Source organism: Vipera berus (genome assembly GCF_964194415.1).
Source record: "Vipera berus genome assembly, chromosome: 2".
In the NCBI taxonomy this organism is placed as follows: domain Eukaryota; kingdom Metazoa; phylum Chordata; class Lepidosauria; order Squamata; family Viperidae; genus Vipera; species Vipera berus.
Genome location: NC_138203.1, coordinates 15,763,326 through 15,787,715, shown reverse-complemented (window position 1 = coordinate 15,787,715; position 24,390 = coordinate 15,763,326). Strand labels below are relative to the sequence as shown.

At 48.1% G+C, this 24,390-nt stretch overlaps 1 protein-coding gene across 1 annotated transcript in view; it reads right to left on the bottom strand.

Annotated features, from left to right (window-relative positions):
• The window catches only part of ONECUT2 (one cut homeobox 2), a gene marked incomplete at both ends in the record, with an annotated part of 56,098 nt that extends 35,745 nt beyond the window's left edge, over window positions 1-20,353 (bottom strand). Inside the window, one exon of the mRNA XM_081316215.1 lies at window positions 19,180-20,353. Coding sequence (XP_081172341.1) covers window positions 19,180-20,353 — 1,174 coding nt within the window. The remainder of the gene's footprint in view (window positions 1-19,179) is intronic.
• Window positions 20,354-24,390: the final 4,037 nt, after the last annotated feature.

The following is a 24,390-nucleotide window of genomic DNA, read 5'->3' as shown; positions in this document are numbered from 1 at the left end:
GACACTGTATTAAAAACATGCTAAGCAAGTACAACAATGAAACAACAGTTATAATGTCCCAGGGTCATCACCATTTGCAATCTTCCCAGGCAGCTTCTGACAAGCAAAGCCAACGATGTGCTTAACAAACAGAGCCAAAAAGGTCACAAAATTAGGCGTGACCCATTTAACAACTGCCTTGCTTAGGAAGAGAAATTCTGGTCCCCATTTTGCAGTCATAATTCAAGGACTACCTGTATATGGAGTCCAGTCATGGCTGCCAGAATTCAATGTCCTTACAAAAGCTTACACTTATACTTATTCTAAACTGGATTAGGACAGTTTACTAAAAAAAAAACAACCAACCTTACAAAGCTCCAAGGCCACAACTGGAGGTTGAGGGACACCCCAAGAGCTGCATGCATAAAAAACAAGCTAGGTAAGGATCAAGTAATGTGCTAAATATATATTTGTCTCCTATAAAGGAAAATGACATTTCTGAATGCTTCTCTATGTACAATGTAGCCCAATCAAGTCTACAATGTTAATGTCTAGAAAATCCCCCTCCCCCCAAAAAATCAATAAGATTTATCCTCAAGTCTCAATGATGCTACCCATGTCATCTGCAAACAAAAAGCAAGTGGAGCCCCCCCCCAAATTAATGAAATTAATTCAATTACTTATTCCCTATTTTAATTCAATTTCACAGTAAAAATTGGGATCAAATTTTGGAGAATTCCCAGGGGCATTTTACCTATGGTCTGGGAGATATCTATCATCTCCTGGCCAAAGAAAGGATTCACCAACCATGGATGATGTTGGGATCACTGGCTTCTTGAATTAACTCATTTTCTGACATCATACTGTACTGCAGGGGTGTAAAGCTTGCAATGTCACGTGACGTGTCATGACATATCGTGACTTTTTTGCCATTGCTGGCAATGGGGTGGGTGCGGTTTCGGCATGATGCATCTGGCTCGCGGGCTGGCAGTTTGACACCCCTGCTACTCTAACCAAAGGTTCACACAAAAGATTCACACAACTTACTAAATACCCCCTAAACCAAGCCAAAGTTAAAGCTCGTGATGATAATAATGATATATACTTTTTGGGTAGGTGATAGTATTGCTGCCTATGAGTACGATGAGTGATGGATATCCTTGCTAATCAAATGAAAGATGTAGGAGGCCAATCCATATCTGATAATTAGCATACAGATAATTCGCAACACATTACAGTTTTCCCATCACTAAGAATTTATTTAGCAGTTAGTTGACTGCAGGCCCTTCAGATGCAAGACACATGACTATCATGTGGAATTAATCCTCATTATGAAGACTGCTGACATGAGCAGGACGGTGGCTTAGTTCACTTCCCATTCAGAAAGTTGAGAGTTTGATCCTAGGTACGGCAGATGTTTCTCTCTCAGGGTGGTGCTGTGAACTCCGTGTAGGCATCAAGAAGGGCATCTGGCCAGTAAATGCTCAGCTCCACCCCGTTGCCCCAACCCCACCCCAAATTAAGCAGGATTGTAAAAAAGAAAAAGAAAAAAGAAAATTGGTGACATGCAGTGGGAATTATCTATTAAATAATTGGTCTTAATTGACTTTGTCTTTTGCAGCTTTTCAGATAACCTGGCATCATGATCCTAAACATGCAATGCACGACGAAAAGAGCCAAAACTTCAATCACACCATTATGGCTGCCATCTCAGCCTTTTTGACTATATCCTATAGTCACCCCTGCTAAACATTTATTTAGGAAAATATGCAAGGCTACCCGGTTCATTCACTGTTGAGTTTACAAAAGTAAAACCCCAAATAGAAAACTCAATGAATCCCCACCATCTGGTGACAACAGTCAAGCCAATCACATGATGAGCTCCATATTACCTGGGGTCTCCAGGCCTGTTTGTAAAACCATGTCTTCAGGAGTTTTTGGAAGCATATCAATGTGGGCGCCAATCTTAACTCTGCAGGGACAATGATCCACACGCAGGGAGCCACCACAGAGAAGGCCCTTCTTGGTCCCACTAGTTGGGCCTCCTTAAGAGAGGGGACTAATAACCTACCCTGCTTTAGGATGGCTTTTGGAGAAAGCCTACCCTGCTTTAGGATGGCTTTTAGAGAGAAAAAAATGTCTTTTCAGTTGAGCATATTTAGAGTTACTGAAATTTAGATGAAACTAAATTCAAATTCTAAAGTCAAAGATCACCAACTTCTGAACTCTCACCCAACTTCCATAAAATGTTCTGTGCACATCTCTACTTCAAAAAAACAAATTCCTAAAGGACTTCAATAAGACTTGCTCTCAAGGTTCTTGCTTGCAAACAGATAACCAGTCCAGAAAAATAATTTCTCCTTCATATGCTGGCTTCCTATTTTCAGGAAGTCTTGCATAACACAATAGATTAACAACTTGATTTCTTCTCTGCAGCCTCAAGTTATCCAGCCTACATTTGTTTCCTGGATCTGACTTCTACTGGTCCTCTTAGGTACCAATTGGAAGCCAGGGGAATCCTGCCACCTCTTTTGTACATGTTACTCAAAACGTGTATGTGTGTAAAGGGTGTGTGTGTGTGTGTGTGTGTGTGTGATTGTTACATAGAATTTTATTCCCGGGTATTATTTCAGTTTCAAACCCCTTAATTTAACTTGGTTGGAGGGCGGAAGCTTCAGCTGCATGCATTGGGCACAACTGGACTAGGATACTCCACGTGACACAAAGTAATCAATTCCGAAGAGCAGGCAGAAATTTACCAAAGTGCTCTGGCTTTTTCTGCTGCTCTTTTCTAACCCATTTGACCTTCTAGACGATTGTTACCGTCCTTCTGAATAGAGCAGCGCACTTACATTCTCAACAGCAGAGATACAGAGTTCGAATGTAGCAATAGAGGTAAGATTGGCGATAATGATGATGCTCGAATTATACAAAGAGAGACACGATATTTTTCATTGGGAAAGAAACTTGTGTGCTTTCCTTTTTCCCATTTCCCACCCCCCCCATCATGTTTCACATTTGTTTAACAAATATTCATTTCATCGCTCAAGTTGCCCAAAGCAGAAGCTTTAGTTCAGTGATGGCAAACCTTTTAGACACCGAGTGCCGAAAAACTGCCCTGCCCACCCGTCCCACCCGCTGCGCCCCCATCCTGCCTGCCCACACGGGCAGCTACCATCTCCACGGCCCGCCACAGATCTCCCAGGCAGCCCTGCAGCATCATGGCGACCAGGCCCTCCACCCGTGCCCTGCAGCATCATCTACACGCGACGGGGAGCGAGGGCAGAGTCTTGTCCCTGCTGCCCGGCTGCTATGTCCTTTGCTGCGCTGCTCCACATAGGAAGTGCCCAGGGGCTACTCTCCCCTGGGGGGGCTGCTTGTGAGGGGGCCACGGGGGGAGGCGGGGCTGGGGCAACAGCAGGCGTGCCCACAGAGAGGGCTTTGCGTGCCGCCTCTGGCACGTGTGCCATAGGTTCGCCACCACTGCTTTAGTTGATGGAATACTTAACCTCAATTTGGGAAGCTATGTCATCTAATATTTAAGGTGGGAGTGCAATAATGGATTAAGATTTGAATAAAAACGCTCCCAAATAATTTCCTTTTCAGCCCACTTCTGCAGACTGGGGTAAGGTCAGGTCTCAGGTAAGCATGCAGTGAATCATGGAAGATACCAGCCACCATTGGGGGACAGAAATCATGGAGCTGAGCCTTGACTGGGGAATCTTTCATGTCCTCCCTTTGAAAAGCTGAGAAACAATAGCTGCTAAAAGGGAGGGACCAAAGACTTGACTTTGTCTTTAATCTCAACTGCTTGGTGTCAGTGTATCAGAAACAACAACCCTTTATGAGGCGTAACATGTTGAGACTCCAGAAAGAGTACAGAGAAGAACAACAAAGATGATTAGGGAACTGGAGGCTAAGACATATGAAGAACTGCTAAGCTTGTAAGCCACCCTGAGTCTTCGGAGAAGGGCGGGATATAAATGGAATTAAAAAAAAAACTGTTCTGGGAACTGGATATGTCTAGTTTAATGAAAAGAAGGACGAGGGATGACATGATAGCAAGTGTTCCAACATCTCAGGGGCTGCCACAAAGAAGAGAAGGTCAAGCTATTCTCCCAAGCACCTGAAGGCAGGACAAGAACCAATGGATGGAAACTAATCAAGGAGAGAAGCAAACTAGAACTAAGGAGAAATTTCCTAACAGTTAGAACAATTAATCAGTGGAACAACTTGCCTCCAGAAGTTGTGGGTGCTCCAACACTGGAGGTTTTAAAGAAGAGACTGAACAGTTGTTTGTCTGAAATTGTATAGGGTCTCTCGCTAATGCAGGGGGTTGGACTGGAAGACCTCCACGATCCCTTTCAACTCTGTTATTCTGTTCACTCCTCATCCTGCTCTTTTTGGGGGCACTTCAGGTAGCTTGGCTTGCTCCCTGCAATCCATACATCTTCAGATGCTGGGTGCTACCTTCTGGAGCTCTCAGGACCACGTAACCTCCAGACGGCAGCAAAGCAATACAGCAAACATGGTTCCTTGGCTGCCACCTAGCAAACCTCTGGATTTCTATTGCCCAGATCTGGCAGCACCACTGCAATTCTTCCAAAGCATGAATTCCTGAACCTAGGCTTTCAATGCATTGAGAGGAGGAAGGCTGAACTACAGGTGCTCTGAGAAGTATATATTATGCTTCACTGAATGTGTGCCATCAAGGCATTTTTTTTATTCCTAGCAACCCTATACAGGTAGTCCTCAACCTACGACCACAGCTGAGCCCAAAATTTGCATTGGTAAGCAAGGCAGTTTTTAAGTAAGTTTTGCCACATTTTATGACCTTTCTGGCCACAGTTGTTAAGTGAAGCACTGCAGTTGCTAAAGTTAGTTACACACGTGAAGTAAATCTGGCTTCCCCATTGACTTTGCTGGTCAGAAGGTCGCAAAAGGTGATCACACGACCCTGGAACACTGCAATTGTCCTAAGTTACTATGAGCCAGCTGCCAAGGGTCTGAATTTTGATCCGCGTGACCATGGGGATGTTGCAACAGTCATGTGAAAAACAGTCATAAATCACTTTTCTCCGTGCTGCTGTAACTTTGAATGCTCATTAAATGAACTGTTGTAAGTTGAGGATTACCTTTATATTGCATTTGATTGAACACATGCCATCAAGTCATTTTTTTACTCCTAGCAACAACATAGAAGGACTTTCTCTATGACAATCTATCTTTAACCTGGTCTTTTAGGTCCTCCAACAGGGCACTCATCATTACTGTAACCCAATCCTTTCACCTTGCTGGTCATCTTTTTCGTCTCTTTCTTTTCCCCTTTTCCCAGCATCAGCGCCTCCTCCAGAGAGTTGGGTCTTCACATAATGTGTCTGAACAAGGATCATCTTAGCCTGGTTCTTTGTGCCTCGAAGTGAGGTCTCTAGGTTGATTGGTTGAATGATCCATTGGTGTGTTTTCTTGGCTGTCCCTGTCAGGAGTTTTCTTCAACATCAAAGTTGAAAAGGGTCAATATGCTTCCTATCTTGCTTTTTGGAAGACTTTTGCTTCCAGAGTGTGTCATAGTGAATATGGCACGATTCTGATTTTTCTAGGATTAAGATACATCTTGGCATTTGAATATCTTTCCCAAGGCCTTCATGACTGGTCTATCAAATGCCAGTCTGCAGCATATTTCTGACTGATGGTTCCTTTACCTTGGAAGGTTTTGTAAACACAGAGACAGTACTATGGTCCCTTCCTTCCCACCTTCTGAACAGGCTTAACAGCAATGAACTTCTTCCATATTCACATACACACCTGGCTTCGCTTGCTGTAAATGCCCTAAGACAGGGGCAGGCAACCTCGGCTCTTTTATGACTCATGGACTTCAACTCCCAGAATTCCTGAGTCAGCATAGCTGACTCAGGAATTCTGGGAGTTGAAGTCCATGAGTCATAAAAGAGCCGAGGTTGCCTACCCCTGCCCTAAGAGACTCTTAAATGCTCTCTTTCCTTGGGCTCATCTGCTGGATTACAATAGTTTCTTCAGAGCCTGGATCCAACTTTAGAAGAGACCAAACAAGGATCAACTTAGTTCAGAGGCAAGCTCTGTTACTCAGCCCCAGATCCTAGGAAAGCACCCAGCCAGGTCAACTGGTGGAATTGGACTTAAAAGAGTTTGGGTTCCACTGATCTGTTGGGGCGGATCATCCAGATCTGAAGTAGACCTCGCTTTCATTGATTGGAACAGAAACTCATCTTTCACTGACTCAGTAAAACTCTTAGTATTAATAAAAGTACCAGGTCGGAGCTGCAGATCTTTTCAGCAAAGTCTTTTCTCTGCTGCCGACTGGTGACCATCGGCTGTTTTGCAACTCACCCTAGGACAGGGGTCTTCAAACTTGGCCCTTTTATGACTTGTGGACTTCAACTCCCAGAATTCCTGAGCCAGTGTGCCTGGCTGAGGAATTCTGGGAGTTGACGTCCACAAGTCATAAAAGGGCCAGGTTTGAAGACCCCTGCCCTAGGACTATATCAGGGGTAGGCAACCTCGGCTCTTTTATGACTCGTGGACTTCAACTCCCAGAATTCCTGAGCCAGCTCTGGGAGTTGAAGTCCACGAGTCATAAAAGAGCCGAGGTTGCCTACCCCTAGTATAGGAAGAGCAGCGCATGTCTCTGCCCGCATCACCAGCACATGGGAAGACGGCGAGCCACGTGCACAGCAAGAATTACCACACGAATTTTGCGGTTTGTCTACACACGTGATTTCGAAGAAAGGAGGCGCCCTCGCGCCCTCTTTTCTTCTGGCGTTCTTTTGTTAAGGCTTCCAGGTCTTCAAATTCCAGAAACTCCAGCCAGCCTGAGCTTGACCGAGCGCTGACTAGAAGTTTCAAAACCCGCCATCTGGACACGTTTGGGAGAATCCGGTTGGGAAAAGCTCCTTAAGATTTGAATCGCTCACCTTACGGAAATGCTGCCCAAGGCAATTAACTCCTCCGTCTCTTGCCGCGTGAATCTGAAAATAAATGGCATTGAATTCCGTCTTTTTCCGTGATATTTTTTTTAATTATTATTATTATTAGGTAGGTAGGGATCTACTTTTGGTCAAAAATCAGATACACACGTTACAATATACAGTGCTTTCAAATCCGTGTCGCTACTCTACAAGCTAACGAAGGTAAAACGACTTTAAAAGGACTAGCGGCTTAATAGTTAGGAAGGCAGATTTAGGATTATGCGATCTGGCTATCGGTTAAGAGGAAAGAGAGACGATTTGACCATATAACTCTCCCGTAAAGCCGGGATTCACCCGCCACGCTAAGCTCTTTAACTAAATCAAGACGGCAGAGCCTGTCCCGCGCGGCGTGGGGTGGAACTCCGGGTAGGGAAGGCTAGGCTAGGGGACAGGGCGTTGGCCCAACCAATATTAAATATAAACTATATATATTGAAATAACCCCCTCCCCCCCCCCCCCCGCTTAAAGAGGCTAGGTAGGTGAGCTCGGTAGCTTGTGGAGAAGAATCGCTTCTCTCCCGCGTTAAAAAAAAAATGTTGTTGCACCAGTCGGTGGGGAGAATGGTGGCGTCAGGGCCTTTGAGAGGCCCCGGGATAGATCGCTCGTTTTGAGCCTCTTCCTGGCGTGGCGTCCAAATCGCTATTCCTCCCACTGAGGTCCGGGGCCGGGAAAGGAGAGGCGACCCGGGATTGTTCTAAAGACCCTGACAAGCCTCCTCGCAAGACTGCCGGCGAAGGGCCTGGGCCAAAGGGTAGGCAACCTTGGCTCTTTTATGACTCGTGGACTTCAACTCCCAGAATTCCTGAGCCAGCTGTGCTGGCTCAGGAATTCTGGGAGTTGAAGTCCACGAGTCATAAAAGAGCCAAGGTTGCCTACCCCTGGCCTGGACGGTTCTGGGGCCCTCGCAGGGAAGATTCCGCGGCAACCGCGCGACGTTCAGGGGAAAAGGGTCGGCATCGCCGGCCACGAGTAGGAGAGGCGCAGGCCAGGCACGGATGGGGCTGCGCAGACCTATACTACGATGGGTTTTGCTGGGAAAGGCGCTCGCCGCCGGCCCCTGCGCGCTCCCGCTCGCTCTTCCTGGAAAGGCGCCGGGCTCTCGGGTTCCGTTTTGCCGATCAATGGGAGGGGAGACCCGCGCGTTCCTCTGTTGTTGCCAGCATTAATGCGCTTTTAATCTTCGCAACATTATCAGCATCGATCCGCCTCCATAGACGCAGGTCCGGCTGGAGAAAGTGACACGGGCGCAGGGGAGGGGGGGCCGGCGGGCGCAGAGGCGAACGGGAATAAATAGAAACAACCCGGGGGATGGGAAGGAAAAGAAAAGGATTTCCCTTCCCCACCCTCCCCTCCCCTCCCCTCCCCGCCTGCCTTTTCTTTCTTTGGCTTTCCCCTTCCCCTGCCCCATTTGTCTCTATTTATTCCCCTGCGCCTGTGTCACTTTCTCCAGCTGATGGGTTGTCTCGAGTCGTCGTCCAGCCAAAATATTTGCTTGCTTTCTTTTTTTTTCCCCGTCGCAAAATCCCACTTTCCGACCAGGGGCGCTTGAAAAGCAGCGGATCGGCACTTTCTCTGCTTAGCCCAGCGCTGCCCATCCAAAGCGAGGGTGGTTTTTTTTCCCCGCGCCTCAGCCCTTCGGCCTAGTGGTCCTTATTTTCCTTTCAAACGCAATAATAATAATAATAATTTTTTATTTATTTTATTTTAATTCCATTTATATCCCGCCCTTCTCCGAAGACTCAGGGCGGCTTACAAGCTTAGCAGTAGCCTTCATTCTATGTATATGCCTGCTTATTAGGGCTTTCACACACCCCAAGCGGCATTATTACAAAGTCAGCTTAATTGCCCCCAACAATCTGGGTCCTCATTTTACCTACCTCGGAAGGATAGAAGGCTGAGTCAACCTTGAGCCTGGTGGGATGCGAACCTGCACTAATTGCAGGCAGCTGGTGTTACTTAAGGAGGAATAATAATAATAATAATAATAATAATAATAATAATAATAATAATAATAATAATAATAATAATAATAATAATAATAATAATAATAATAATAATAATAATAATAATAATGGGGTTGGGTTTTATTAATCTGTTTTAATCTATGTTTTAATGTGTTTTAACTTATTCATGGGCATTTGTTTAATCGTTTTTAATTTTTGTATCTTGTTTTTTAATATGTATTGCCCTGTTCACCGCCCTGAGTCCTTTGGGAGAAGGGCGGTATACAAATAAAATTAATAATAATAATAATAATAATAATAATAATAATAATAATAATAATAATAATAATAATAATAATAATAATAATAATTAATAATAATGAAAAAAGTTCGGTTCATAGCTAGAACTTTCCGCGGAGAAAGCAGGCGCCGGCATTTGTAGCCCCGCGCTAAAGGTGGTAGCCTTATCCCCAAACAGCTCAAGGGTGGCGGCAGACATTGGGCTAATAAACAGCGGCTCGTTTGCTTTTGGCTAATGGTGCTTCGGTTTTGAGCAGCCTGGAAGAATCAGAAAGAACGAGATTGCCAGTTCAGTCTACTTCTCACTAATTTAGCTCAGAGAGTTTTAAGCCACCGGAGGTGTGGGGGTGTGGGGTGTGGGGGGGAAGTATCTCTGGGGGGGGAAATCAATCGGGCCTTGCAGGCATGTTTGTCTTTTATTATTTCATTAATTACATTATTGTCTTTCCCTGGAAGCAGGGGCATCTGCAGGGTGTGGCCAAAAATAGCAGCATAAGGATGCAGTCCAAGGGCTAGTAGAAGCCCCCTTGCGACTGCCATCTCTCCTGTGGTGTGTGTGTGTGAGTGAGAGAGAGAGAGAGAGAGAGAGAGAGAGAGAGAGAGAGAGAGAGAGAGAGAGAGAGAGAGATGTGTGTCAAGGGCTCTATTTGCAATACCTAACCCCTGCCTTAGGAGCTTATTAGTGCATTTACCGATTAGTGCATTTACAGCACTTTTCTTAAGCACAGCAACTTAAGATGTGTGGAGTCCAGCTCCCAGAATCCCCCAACCAATTAGTTCTCCAAGTTGATTGGAGAAACACTGATTGAGGGCCTGAGAAAATCCCAGACAGGGGAGGAGGAGAAAATACACAGGACAGAAGCTAGTGAAGGTTCATAAGTAGACCTTTTATCTTGACATGGGAGTTACGCAGATGCCACTGACACAGATTAAAGTCACTATTGCAACTCAGACCTGGGCATGTTTGCTCGGATTTAATCATTAGCCAATCTCTCTTCCCCCCCCCTCCACTGGCAAAACAAAAAAAAAAAACAAAAACTGAGACCTGGACAAGGTTAACAGTTTCAAAAGTTCCTCACTTTGGCCTTTAGATACCACTTCTCTTTCCAAACTCTTCTCAGAAGTCTGAGTTGAGACAATTTCTAGGACTGGGTAAAGAAAACATAACAACAGCACACATAGGAGGCTGAGAAACAGAGTTAAGAATTTAACCTCCCCGCCCCCCCAGAGTTGAGACAAATCAGCCTGTGCACATATGCAGAAACAATATCACAGAAATCCTTAAGTCTTCCTGAAAATTGCATGGAATTATTTCGATGAATGATGTTTCCTATTGAGGTAATGGATTGGCATGCACAATGTGGCATCCTTAAGCATGGTCATCCCCACTCAAATACATCCAAGCGAAGCTGATTTTGACCACTAGACATTCTTGCCAAACACCTAATTCAGTAGATAATTTTGAAGAAAGCAGAAGCCACACTGTGCTGTTTACAGGGCTCTTTTATACCCAGAGTGTGCACTGGGGAGCATCTGCATATACACGGATGCTCAGCTGTTGACCTCTGACCCTCATTCAAGCAGCAGCTTTCCTTGGAAGCCTGTATTAAATCATTTTCCAGTTTCCATCTTCCCTATGCCCCTCCCCGCCATAATTAGAAGAATTGCTCAGAATCCGAAACAAGCCCAAAGGAGGAAATTGACTTGGGGAAAAGGAATTAAGCCCTTGTTTCCAATTATTTTAGCATGTGGAACTGAATCATATAATATTGCAAAGTTGTCTTCCTGTAAGAAGAGGTTATCAGTGGTTACTGTAGCTGTAGAACAGGAGTCTTCAAACTTGGCCCTTTTATGACTTCAACTCCCAGAATTCCTCTCCACGAGTCATAAAAGGGCCAAGTTTGATGACCCCTGCTGTAGAACATCTTTGAGTGTCAGTTGCTGGGAATTAGAAGCAAGACCGGATAATTATTACTATTGTTATTTTTTGGTGGGTTGCTCCATCAGCCAATGTTTAGACTGGATTTAACCTTTTTTATCCATCTATCAATTTTTCCCCAAGAACCTGAGATAAGCAGGTGTTGTTGTTTGATGATTTTAGAAATATTGTCACAGGATGTAAGCTGTTCCAAGTACAGCTTCATTTGCAATTGACTGATATGATTTATCAATGCCGATGGTGTTCAAGTGATGCTCAGATATTTTGGGATTGCACCCAACGTGCCTGTTATTGCTGGCACTACCCTTGCTTTCTTTTGCCACAGTAGTTCTATTTCTATTTGCAGGTCTTTGTATTTTGTGATTTTCTCAAGTTCTATCTCTTTTATTCTGCTGTCTTTAGGTACTTATTTTTATAACTTGTTTCTGATTGGCTATGATGGAGACAACCTATTGGATAACCAAGGTCCTCCCATTTGCAGTCATTTTTACAAATACAAGTTATGAAGGTTAAAGTTTGTGCTGGTGCTATTATTTTGTATTAATTATGTCATGAATAATGTACATTTCTAAGAAGAAAATACACTGTATGACTATGAAAGAAGGCACATTTAAATAACTTCACACTGGCATCAGTAAAGCAAACTCTGCTATGAAAAAATTGGCAAATTTTCATCAGATTCAGCATTAGATTTGTTAACAAAAACAAACAAACCCGTTCACACCCAACAAATATGTGCTTTTTTTCATTAGATCCCAGATATTTAATTGTTAATGGGTAATTTTTATAGTGTGACTGAAAGTTAAAGGTACATCTGTTTATTTCTCTGTGCCAGGCTGTTTCTGATACCAGTGAATTATTGGATCAGGTAATGATAAGGAAAGATTAGGCCCTACCATAAAATCAATACTTTTGGGAAGCAGATGCTGGACCATGGAGCATAAAGCAGGTAAAATGTTTTCAGGTGTTAGGTTGTTTTATTCTTGCTGTCACTTTACATCTAGGTGAGGATTTGAAGTTACACCATCTTGGTCTTCAGCCTAAGCATTAAGATTTCTGGAGCTATGTCCATTTTTATAGTAAGTGGTAGCTTTTGTTTCTTCACAGTCTCCAAGAAATCAAAAATATCTGTAAAGAGTTTTGGGTAATGTGCACATTGATTTAATGTATTCAGTCAATCTGTCCAAAGGCAGCTGCTGATCTACTAAAATATTTTTCCCTCATTGGACCATGAACAAAAGGTAGTTACAACAGGTATTAATATTAGACTACAGATGGCAATGAATCTGTGTCATCCATTAGCTTAGATGGTATATTGGCAAATAATGTTCACAAATATGGCAAACATTCGGAGAACAACCTGATCTATTTGTTAAGAACTCTTTTCCAATTCTGGCAGAATCATCAAGCATTTTTTGGCTGTTTGTGTTAGTGTAATCTGTAACATACATGAATACAATGGGAAATACTTTCTATGATGAAAAGAAATTAAGGTTCCACACCTTGACACAAAGGCAAAAATATATTACTGAATAGTATGGTTATCAAGACTTTTTGATGTGGGCATTGAGAGACTTTCTATGCAGCATTCTAAAAACATTACTGATAGCGTTGTAAAGACATAAGTAGGTAGTTCTCTCTCTCTCTCATTATATTTGGATTATGTACATTAAAAATGGTTATGAGAGTCTGAAAAATGCATGAAGAACAATTTGAGATCCGTCACCTATGCAGTATGTGCAATGATTTCTATGAAGGGACCACAGGGAAATGGGTTTGGGAATAGATACACATCTGTACTCTGGAGATCTTGCACATATATAATCAACTGTTCCTTCACTAAGCAGATACAGAATTCTTTACCTTGGACAGTTTAAGGTCCCCTTTTTAATCAAGCAATGATTCAGATAAAATGAACTCAGCGTTGCAGGCCTAACAGAGACCAAGAGGGAGAACTTGGTTAAAACTTTGTTTCTAAAGACACTGTTGAATTTATCTAGGTCAGCTTAACGTTTTATTGGATTGTGGCCATTAGAGAAATAGGTAGAAAAGAAGTGCTTTAGCTTTAAACCTTAATTAAGGAACACTTCTGTGACTTTGTTTTTTTTAAAGTGTCATTGAACAGCAACTGGAAGATAAACACTAAATCTAGATTCTGGTGGTAGCTTTCAGATTAGCCTTAGCAAAGGAAGCCTGTTTTGCAGTCCTTCTTAAAATGACATTTTTGATAGCTTCTTCTGCCGAAACTCCAGGGAAATGAATATGTAAGGGTACCAGACTGCTTTGCAAAAATGGACGGTCAACAAAGGTTCCCACAAGATATCATTTCACTAATTGGTCCCTGTATACAAACAGATCTGTAGGTGTCTTAAGGAGTATTCACACATGCTATCGCCAGCTGCCCTTTGCGTTCAGTGGCAGACAGCAAAAAAAAAAAAAAAAGACTTCAGTCTAACACTTTGCTGCATTTGTGTCTGAAGGACCCTGGATGTTCTGATGGTGTTAGATTGCAACACGGTGCAGATATTATAATACAATCGCCCCAAAGAAGCCAATTAGAGGGTTACTCTCAGGCTTTCAGTAGAACAAATGCTATAAACAAAGCCAGACACAGTCCAGTTATTCTTTACTTTCAGGTCCTATTGATTTCAATGGGGAAGACTGAAGCCTGCCTTTCAATCCTCCCCTCGCAATCAATGGGACTTAAACGTGCTTAATTGAAACCGTAACTGTGCTATGCATTATTAACTGATCTCATCCGTCTACATATAGAGAGAGACTACAGGTTGAGCAGTCCATGAGCAAAACTAGGGCAAAAGGAAATTATAAAGCGTAAACCTCACGGAAGGTGAGAAGCGCACGCGGATTTGCAAGCTGGGAGGCGAAGCGGCGAGCGCTTTGGCTGCGGTTGCAGGCGTCAAACGGCGGGGGGGGGGGGTGGGTGGAGGGGTGGAGGGGTTTCGTCTGTGGTTTAAGAGCCCACCCGATGCCCAGGAATTGCCCCGTGGAAGAGGAGAGCCTGTCTGCCCGCTCCGCAACCTCCTTCGAGGGAGAAGGGGTGGGTGGCTGGAAGGTTAATGAAGGGGCGATAATTGAGGCACCCCCCCCTCCCCGGGTGTTGATTAAGGTAACTATCTTCTGCATTTGGGCAAAATTAGGGTTTAATTTGTTTTCAATATCTATATTTGTCCATTCTGTTATTTATGTCACTGTTCACCGCCCTGAGTCCTTAGGGAGAAGGGCGGTATACAAATCAAATAAATAAAATAAATAAATAAATAAATAAATCTACTCCAGATCTCCTCAAGGGCGCCAGTATTGTCCGTTGTTCTTGCCAAGAAGGCTGCCACTCCTTGATCATCAGCGCGGGTCCGGCAGTGGGGGGGTGGGTGGGTGGGTGGGTGGGTCTCGCGCGTTTATGTGTTAAGAAGTGTGGGACTCCAGCTCAGGGGCTCTTTTCGTATTCCTAACCATTCGCAAAGTTGGGGATAAGGGAGAAAGGTTTTGCCCTTACCTTATTACCTTATAGGGCACATAATCTGCACATACTGTGCTTATCGGGGCCCTCTTTCTCTCTCCCGGCCTTCTCGCTCTCCTTGTGATGTTTCTCCTAATTGGAAATCGTTAACTTTAGGGAGTGGGTGGGTAAGGGAGGACCTGGAAGGGTAGGGGGGGCAGTGGGGGGGGGAAAGAGACCGGCGGGCTAGTTTTGCATAAGTGTAATTTATCGCAAAGGTGAAAACAATTAACTGGCCTTTTCTCAGAGAGACTGGAGGCTCCAGGGACCTTTCACCACCGCCATTCACTCTCCTACATGTCGGGTATAAAGCTGCACTATATTTTTGTTGTTGTTTTGTTGTTAAAATGACACCTACCAGACGCTCCCACCCCCTTAAAAAAAAGCAGTTGCTATCAGGGCGCAGAGCCTAAATCGACATTAAATATGAAAAGAAACCAACCCCATCTAAGCGACTCTTCTCGCCCTGTGGGGCTCGAATATGCATTTTTAATGGCTCCAGGAAAGGCCGGGGGGGGAGGGGGGAGGCAGGAGCGAAGAAGAAGAGGAAGGGAAAGCAAGGCTTCCTTCTTCAACCAGGCGCTCCAACCCATCAGTCCCGCAACCTTGCCCCCATCCCGACGAAGCGGCGTGGAAATGGACCGACCCCAAAGTTGGGGGATGTCCTCAAGGTTGGAGATCAGCCACTGCCATCTTTCGGCTGCTGGAACTGCCACGGGTCCAGCTTGCTGAGCACCCCCAATCTATTCCCTCTCCCCCCCCCGATTATTCTCTCTTCGGCCCAGCTCACCAGAAATCACCGCGAATTCTTTGAATAATTGATAAAAGGGGGTTTTTTGTTCCTTCACCTCTCCCCCTCCCCCCCCCCGCAGCTTCTCCTCTCTGTTTTGCTGGTCTTCGCAGAGACTATATTCAGACGGGCGCTATTTATTTACTCCCTGTATCAGTTCTGCAAATTTCTCTACGTGGGGGTGGGGTGGGGGGGGAAAACCCGGGTGGAAAAATGGAGCAGATGTGGAGGAAAGGGACCCCACCATCTGGTCCAAAGATCTGAAACCATCAGATGGCAGAGGGCTTTGCATTCGGGGTAGAAAACCTCATCCGTTCAAAGGGTGATTTCAGCAGTTGGGGGTCTTCCCGGACTTTCCCGTTTTCCGGGCCATGAATAGTAAAGGGGTCTAAATCTCGTATTGACTTAGGTAGGAAAGGGGGCGCCAAGGAAGATTCTGCCCTCAGGGTGGCAACCCTGAACTGGACAGCGTGGGTCCTCTGAACGGAACCAAGCTGCTTCGCAACAAGTGAGCCGAGGCTAAGGCGCCGCATCCACAAACCGGGTGGAGTGGACGTCTTGGCCCTCACCAGTCGATTAAGGAAGGGCTGCCACGTCTTCTAGGAAACAAACAGCACGAGTTGAATTGCAGCGGTAAAAAAAAATCAAATCGTCCCTGAGCCCGCAAACCGTCTCTGAGCCCAGATATTTGGTCCAGCAGACAAAGTGGTGATGAATAAAGGAGAATATTTTTGATCAGAGTTGAAATGAGGGGTCTTCGGTGCTCTCTGACCTTTCTTGCAGACGTTTCATTACCCAAACTAGTGCTAGTGGGAATCCCTGATATTATTTCAACCTTCCTACTTTCGCCTCCCATGACAGCCGACAGACACAACCCTCCGCGGGAAATGGAGCTGTTCCGCGGCGCTTACCCCAGGGTACCACACCTCGCAGCTCCCAAGAGTTGCCCTGAAGCCATCCCTGAAGTATGATCCAGTCCTCTCTCCTCCCCCGCCCCCGGCTTTTCTTCAGCCTATTCTAGAATAAGGCCGTTTGAAGGTCAAGTCTTCCGAAAAAGCAAACCGAAAGGATTTCTTTTCAGCTCCCACCCGAAGACACTGGCTTCCAAACAGGAATGCTGGAGGAATCCCAACAAGGAATAGACTACATTTCACTTATTTGTAGCATTCTGAGAGATAAAAAATCTGGGCATCCTTCACCTCCCTCCCTGCGGCTAGCACCAGAGCGGAAGACCAGGCGTTAACCCGAGAGCGAGGAACTGACCATAAACGGGGGGGGGAAAGGGTCGACTTTCTGGTCCTCGCGCTTGTATTAGGCTTGCTGATAACACCGCGTAGAAGTCTGGTCGATATGCATTTCAGACATTTCTCACGTTAATTATCATCGCTAAGACCGAATGAGAAAGCGGAAAGGGGGGGGAGGAAGTAAAGAGGAGGGGAGGGGAGAGAGAGAGAGAGGCAGGAGCTCATCTGTGGACGCCCGGTATTTCCAAACTGTCTTGTTAGGAAATGGGTGACAAGCGTACACACACACACAAACACACACACACACACACGAACAAAGGACGCCTATCTAGCCACATCTCCCTCTTAACGCTCAAGCTCACAGCACAGCCAAACTCAGCGTTTGCATCTCCCCACCACCAGCGTGAGTTTCCCACAAGCGAGCTACTGGGCTCGTAATTAAACGAGCAGGAATGCTAATTAATAATAAATCACTGGCAGACGTGCCAGATAAAACTCCCCTCTTTCTTTCCCTCTCTCCCTCTCTCCCTCCCTCCGGGGCAGGCTTTGCAAGGCCTGGAAAGACAAGCAAGGCAGCCGGGGGATGCAAGCGCCTCTAAATATGTACAAGAGATAATTAGGGAAGGGGGCGGGGGGGGGGTAGGATGAGGACGGAAGGCGGAAAAAAAAAAGATTTAGGAGCTCAGCTCCTTTCAGCGAAAGGCATCGTTGGAAGCCGCTGGCTGGCTTTCTCTCCCCTCCCCCACACTAATCAATACCAGCCAACGATTAATTGCTACAGGCCAGAATCCATCAAACACAGGTGAATGAAGCAATTGTCAGAAATAGGCGGGATTTCCCCCCTCCCCCGCTTTTTCTTAAATACATTTGTAAACATTCCTGGATGGCCTCGCTCTGCAGCTTATAAACAAAAGATCGCCTCGGATTTAGAAGGCAGCGCGCTGCGTTTGACACAGGCGACCCTCTTAGCAAGACGAGGCGCTGGAAGAATTACAGGTTTATGTCGGTTGTGCATTCTTGCGCCCTCCCTCCCCCGTTTATTACATTCACATTGTTTTTATTTTTGTTTTTTATTTGTATTGTTCCAAACCAGGCGAGAGGCCAAAGAATGAACGGCGTCCTAGTTTTTGCAAGGCTCCTTATTTGAAATCACGCGTTTTTGTGCGGGGTCTCAACAGCTTTAAGACCTTCCAACGCTACAGCGAGGAAGACTGCCGATCTCCGCGTCCCCGTAAGCCTCGCCACGTTACTCTTTCTCCAAACGGACCCTTCCCTGTCCGAAACGGGTTACGGTGGTATTTTTCGCGACAGACATACATACAGTAGCGGTTGGCAAACGATCGAAACCTCTTGCCGAGTTAGAACAATAGAAAGAGAGGCGACTTCCCACCGCGGCCGCTAGAGGGTGCTGGCAAACAACTCGGCACACATCAAAAGAACAATATATAGCGTACCCACAACACAAATGATTGTTCTCGCGTTCTTCGCCTCCTCCGTTTCGAATATATCCAATCTGTTCTGCAGAAAATAGCGCTCGTTTCTTCCTCCCCCCCTCCTTTCCCCCCCTTTCCCCCCCAAAGCCCTTCCCCTCGAGCATTTTATTTGGTGGCTTAAACACTCAACGCCTCATTTTTCACAACCCGTTCGTGAATTTTAATTGATTCACCAACCCCCCTCCTCGGCGACTTTGAAATGATACGCGGAAATAATTGAGACAAAGAGGAAAGGGAGTCGTCGGAGAAAATCTACATCCGCATAATCACAGACGCCCCCGTTAATCTTGCGAAACGCTGCCTTAATTTTCAGCCCAGGTGAAGCGTGTCTAACGGTACACACATAAACACTCATTGCTGAACGGAGCGCAAAGGCTAGGAAGGCGCCGCCGAGAAAAGCGCGCTCCTTTTTAAAGCACAAGCAGACGTACCTTCGCCCTACGAGGAGAGGAGAGGAGAGGAAAGAAACCAACCCCACTCCTTCTTCAAGAAGTTTACAGAGAGAGTATTGGGACAATGCACACACACACACACACACACACACGCCTTTGACCCAACGCAACCCTCGCTCCTCCAGAAGAGGTTAGCCTTCTGACGACGGCTGCTCGAAGGTTTAAACCCCAGGGATCTGGAGGAAGAGAAGGGGTCACCCTCCAGAACCACAGAAGCGCCAGGCTCTAAGCCCAGGTCGGAGGCAGCTGAAAGGGAAGGCGTGTGAAGCGGGGAGCGACCAAGGCGTTGTCTTGTTAGCATCCCCAGCGGAAACCGCGAGACAAGGGTCATAGGATACCCAGCCAAGTTCAAACGCTCGCCCGGGCGCTCTTAGAAGGAGAAGTCAAGTCGCCCTTCCGCACGTCTAGGGCACTTTTCCTTGCCAGTTCGCAGGCAGGTGAACACAAGCCTCCCCTCCCCTCGAGAGCCACCTCTGGAAATTTGGGAGCTCTTTCGCCCCCCCAGGCGAGCCACTTACCCGCCAGTCTTAAGGCTGACATTCTCTGGAACTCGGGTTCCTGCAGCCATTTCCACATTCTTCGGAAGGTCTCCCTGCCCGATTTCAGTTTACTCCAAGGTTTAGGGTTCCTTAGAAGGTCTGAAAGGGTCCCCTGAGAACGGCACAGCACCCGTTGGGCGAAGATGGCCTGGGGGATGCTGTAGCGCTTCAGCTCGGCGGTGATTCTTTGCGCCACTTCTTTGGTGTTGATCTCCTCCAGCTGGCCCGAGTTGCTGACCTGGCCGCTCGAGGAGGAAGGCGGCCTCTCCCGGCTGGAGGCCAAGACGGGCCCGTGGGACTGCGGGTGGCCGCCGGGGTGGTGCATCCCGTTCAGGTGAGCCATCATGGGGGCCGGCGGGGTGGCTAGGCCCCGCGAGAGGTGCTGCTCGCTCCGGGTCAGCATGGCCGGGTGGGCCTCAAAGTTGGGGCTCAGCATCTTCTCGGGACCCGTCGGCCCGTAGTTGTGGAGACCCTGCTGGGGGTTGTGGAGTGAGCCCAAGCCGTTGCCCAGCGGCGAGAGGCTCTGGCCCATCCCGGCCATCTCTTTGTAGGGCCCGTAGAGGTTGTTCATGGCCGGGAGACCCCGCTCGTCGCGCATCAGGGTGAAGCTGCCGCTGACGTTGCCCGAGAGGCGCTGGTGCTGGTGGGGGTGGTGGGCGTGCGGGTGGTGGGCGTGCGGATGGTGGTGATGGTGGTGGGCGTGCGGGTGGTGGAACTTGTCCGAGACGGTGGAGATGGGCGGCAAGGGCTGGAGCGGCGTCAGCGTGGTGTAGGTGCTGGCCATGCCCAGGCCGGGCGGCGAGGAGTCGCAGGGCATGCTCATGGCGTGGTGCAGAGGGATGGAGAGCTCCGGCCGGTAGTCCCCTGCCCCGTCCAGCAAGGAAGCCATGCTGCTCACCATGGCCGAACGCGAAGAGGCGGAGGCCAGCTCCTGGTGGGAAGGCGGCGGGCCTGGCGGCGGCGGATGAACCCGGAGCGGGCCGGCGCTCCTGCCCGGCGGGTGGTGGTGCGGGCTGGGGCTGCCCATCAACTCCTGCTCAGGGCCGGCCGGCCCGTGCAAGGGCCCCAGGCTCTCCATTGTCAGCTCTGGGTTCATGGCGCAGCTCTCCAGCTCTTTGGTGAGGCATCGATAGGGGGTGCAGGCAGCCTTCATTCAGTCCATGGGGCGAGGTGGCGGCGGCGGCGGCGGCGGCCGTGGCTCCAGGGGTGTGCTGGGCGGAGGCGGGGAAGAGAGCGCTCCGGGCGCCCGGTGGCGGTGGCGGCGGCTGCTGCTGCTGTTGCGGTGGCGGCGGCTCCTTTCCAGCCCACCGATCAAGGCTCTTGCCGCCTCTTGGCTGACGGCCGGGGCGCGCAGGGAGGGGGTGGGGGTGGGGGTTGGGGGTCGCTCTAAGGCCTCTCAGCTGTACCCGCGGGGTGGGGGGAAAGGAAGCCCCCGGCCTTGCCGCGCCTCAGCCTGGCCAACGCCGCGGCTGCCTCCTCGCCATGTCCGAGCCCTCGCCTGCCCTTCCGTCTTCTGCTGGGCTAGCGGGAGCTGTCCAGAGTTGCGCTCGCGCCTCGCCTCCCTCCCTCCCACCCACCCACCCACCCACCCATCCATCTAGCCCAGCCCTCCCGCGCGCGCGAGGGGGTGGGGGCGGGCGTTCCTCTTCGATTGACCGGCCTTCTGCCCAATCTGCGGAAAAGCCTCCGAGCCGCCGGCCGGGGAGAAGGGAGGGGAGGGGGGAGGGGTCGCGCAGCTGCGAAGGTCCAGCCAATGGCGAGCCGCCAGGGGCGGAGCCGAGCCGCGGGAGGCTTCAAGCTTGCTTGCCTGAAGCTTCCCCGGGCGCTGGTCTCCAAACGGCGCGGAGAAGCAGCGCGAGAGGATTTCAAGACGCAGCGCCCTGCGGGTTCCGACTGGTGGCCGGAGGCCCGGAGGTCGGCCGCGCGCTTAAGGCGCAAGCGGGACGCGTGCCTTGCACAAAGGAAGCGCGGGAGACCCGCCGTGGCATCGCGGAGGGGCGGCCGAGCCACACCCCCGAAGCTGAATAGTAACAATAAATAAGAATAGTAACCGTAGTAGCGGCGGGAATCACTTCGCCGGCTCTCCGCAGACTCGCCTCCCGTCGGGAGGGGAGGCGGACGGAGGCCGTTCTTTCTGCGCTAACTTGGCCGCTGAGGCAAACGGCTCGAATCCTGCAAATCCTGGCGCTCCGGAGGGAAGACCTTCCGAGACGCCTTTGCGCAGAAGCCCCCCCCCCTGCTCAGTCAGCCCCGCGGGCCGCCGGCTGGAGCGCCGTCTTGCCTTCCCGCCGAGCGTCTGCCACGGTCACCGGGACGGGCGAGCTCTCCTCTCCTCTCCGGGCAGGGCTTGGGGTGGGCAGGCGGGCAGCCCCGGGGGCTGCGGAGCGCTGCCAGGCTGCGCCTCCCGCGCGGGCGGCTGGAAGGGGCCGCGGCGCTGAACTTTCGCCGAGGTTGCCTTTCAGCGGGACTCGGCCGGGCCGGCTTGACCCTCCGATCAGGCCAGCGGCAAACAACCGCGCCGGTAAAGCTGCGTAAATGCAGGTGCAGGTCAAGGAAGGAGATCTCTCTTTCCGGAGAGGCGCAAAGCAGAAGCGGGCCTTAGGTCGAGTTGTTTTGGATCGCCCCCCCTCCCCTCCCCGCCCCCACTGCTGTTTCAAGCCGAAGCCCAAATGAAATCACCATGGAAGCCGCTTTCCAAGGAAATCTGCCCCACGGACGCTACATTATCGTGAAGTGCCGAGTACTAGGTATTGAAAAGGGAGGTCTCTGCCCCGGGGACATTACTAACCCAAGCTTTCTTTGCAGCCTGATGGGTAGTAAATCGAACGCATCCCCGACCTAAAACATTTGTGCTCGTCGCAACGGCTGCTAAGTTCTGATCCAGTTCACAATTAACTTCCGCTTGTGCATTTTATTGATTCTGCTTTGGTCGTGGGCAGCACAGAAGAGCTTTGAAAGGCACCTCGGCGCCCCCCCTCCCTTTCTGACGGCCCTCTTTCCTCTAGGAAACAGGAAATGTCTTAGTCTTCTTCACCCCCTGCATATAAGCACCTTGACTCGGCAATAAACTTAGGCTGGGCTTATCCAGGTTAGTTACACCCGTCGAAAGGGGAAAACTGGAATATCTCAAGGCTTAGCTGGGTCGCTTGGCTTCTTTAAGGTCTTTCGATTTCGCAGTCAGAAGGTGTGTCAATTCTTACGTTTGAAGGGCAAAAAAATGTGCCTAGACCCATTACAACAATAATAATGATAATAATAAAGAGACCAATCCGTGTTGTTTTAAACGATCGAGGTTATTCTTTAAGTAAAAAAATCTTAAGGGCCGGAGAATCTGATTCGGAAGACTTGTAGGAAATGCAATAGAGGACTGCATTCGACTGATCTAATTGGTTAGGAATTAAATCCCTTCAAATCTTTCCTGTCCAGGCTGGGCCCAAGCCTCTTTCCAGGAAACGCGCCTGGGCCTGGAGTTGTTCAGAGACCAGTTCGGCACAATTTTTTTTTTTAAAAAAAGCGGGGTGGTGGTCGAGGCGGCAATGGCAGAATCCGGCACAAACGGATGGCTGTAAAATAACTTCAGGGGAAGGAAGGGTTCCCAACAGTGGCATGTTTCCCCTCTTCCAAAGTTGCTGTTTATGCAATATTAAATAATAACATTTGAGTAAGCAGGGCGTCCAGGACTATTAATACCCTCGGTGTTATCTGCCGATTCGGTAGCCCCGTCCTAAGTTTCTTTTACTTAAAAGTAACCTCATTGGGTTTAGTAAGGCTCAATTTGGTTGAGTATTCAGATTGAAAGCTTCCCTTTTTTTTAGTCTGTAATTCATCCTTGTCAGCTTAGTGCTCGCGCCTGCAGTTTCTCTCTCCGGTAAGCGGGCAACTCGGACTAGCTTTACAGGAAAGTAAATCCCCCTGGATACGGCACGGGTTGGGCCAACTTTGGACTCTTTAACAGCTCGCTTTGGTCCAGTCTGGTCTACTTCCATTGCTTTGGTGAGTGTCTTGAGTAAGAGGAAGGGAATCGTCCTTGGAAACTTGCTGCTTGGCTAATCGGCCGGCAGTCCAAAAGTTTCGGCTTCTTCGCGAGGGCGGGGGAAGGCGTGGGGTGTCAGAACAGGTTGTCCCCCCCCCCCAAGAAGGGTTGAGCCCGGCTGAGGTTGCGCAGATGTTGCCTTTGTTTAAAGAGACAGCAATTAAGGAGAGGGGGGCGCATAAGTTTGAGAAGCGTGACCTATTTTCTTTTGATCAGCTGTCAACGGAAGAGCGGGGGGTCTTCTCAAGACGGCCCCTTTCCAACTACTTCCAGCTGTTAGAGAAAACCTTGCTTAGAAAACAATTTGGGGCGGGCTGCGGAGAAAGGAGATTAGAAGGGTCGCCTGCAAAATCAGCGTTGAAAAATACCGGCCAGCCCGAAGCATTTTTTTTGTGTGTGTGTGTAGGGGACTCGCCGAGCCCCTTCTTCTGCAACACGAAACTTGCAAGCCAAGTTTACTCAGAAGTACGTTGTGTACGTTTAATTGGGATTTGCTTCCAAGTGAGGCTGGGGAGTGATTCCTCGAAGGTAAAGCTAAAGATCACAAATTGATCACAGATCACGGAATAGATTGGCCAAAAGGAACAAACAAAAAAACCAACAAACCCTAAATCTCTTTAGTTAAAATAAAATCCAGGGGGGGGGGGTTGGAATTTTCTTCCGATTAAATTGGCCTAAAATGCAATCAAAATAGAAATCTTATGATGTAGTCCTGAATGGGCTTATTCGGAAGTGACTTTTCAGGCCCAGTACATATAACCAGGTTATAAGGATGGCAACTGTAAATTCACAGTTGGCTTTCCTTGTCCAGCTAAGTTATGGAGGAGATTTCCACGCCTTTCTGGCTTTTAGGGGCTGTGAAATTTCTCTCCCCCATGCATAAATTACATATGTAGGTGTACACACAAAAACATTCATATACACACACATGCACAACATACATACTAGGGAAAGAGAAAGAATATGAGAATATTAATCCATTAATTTTCATTTCTGTAGATCGATTCAACAAAAATCACATTTATTTCCCATAATCGTTTAGGCTCCTACTACCAATGCTTCGTCCTTCATTTATGTTGCATTATAATGTTAAATAAGAATGACTCTTACTTATAAGTTAGTTATATTTTTTAAAATAAGCAATGCTATTAATATTC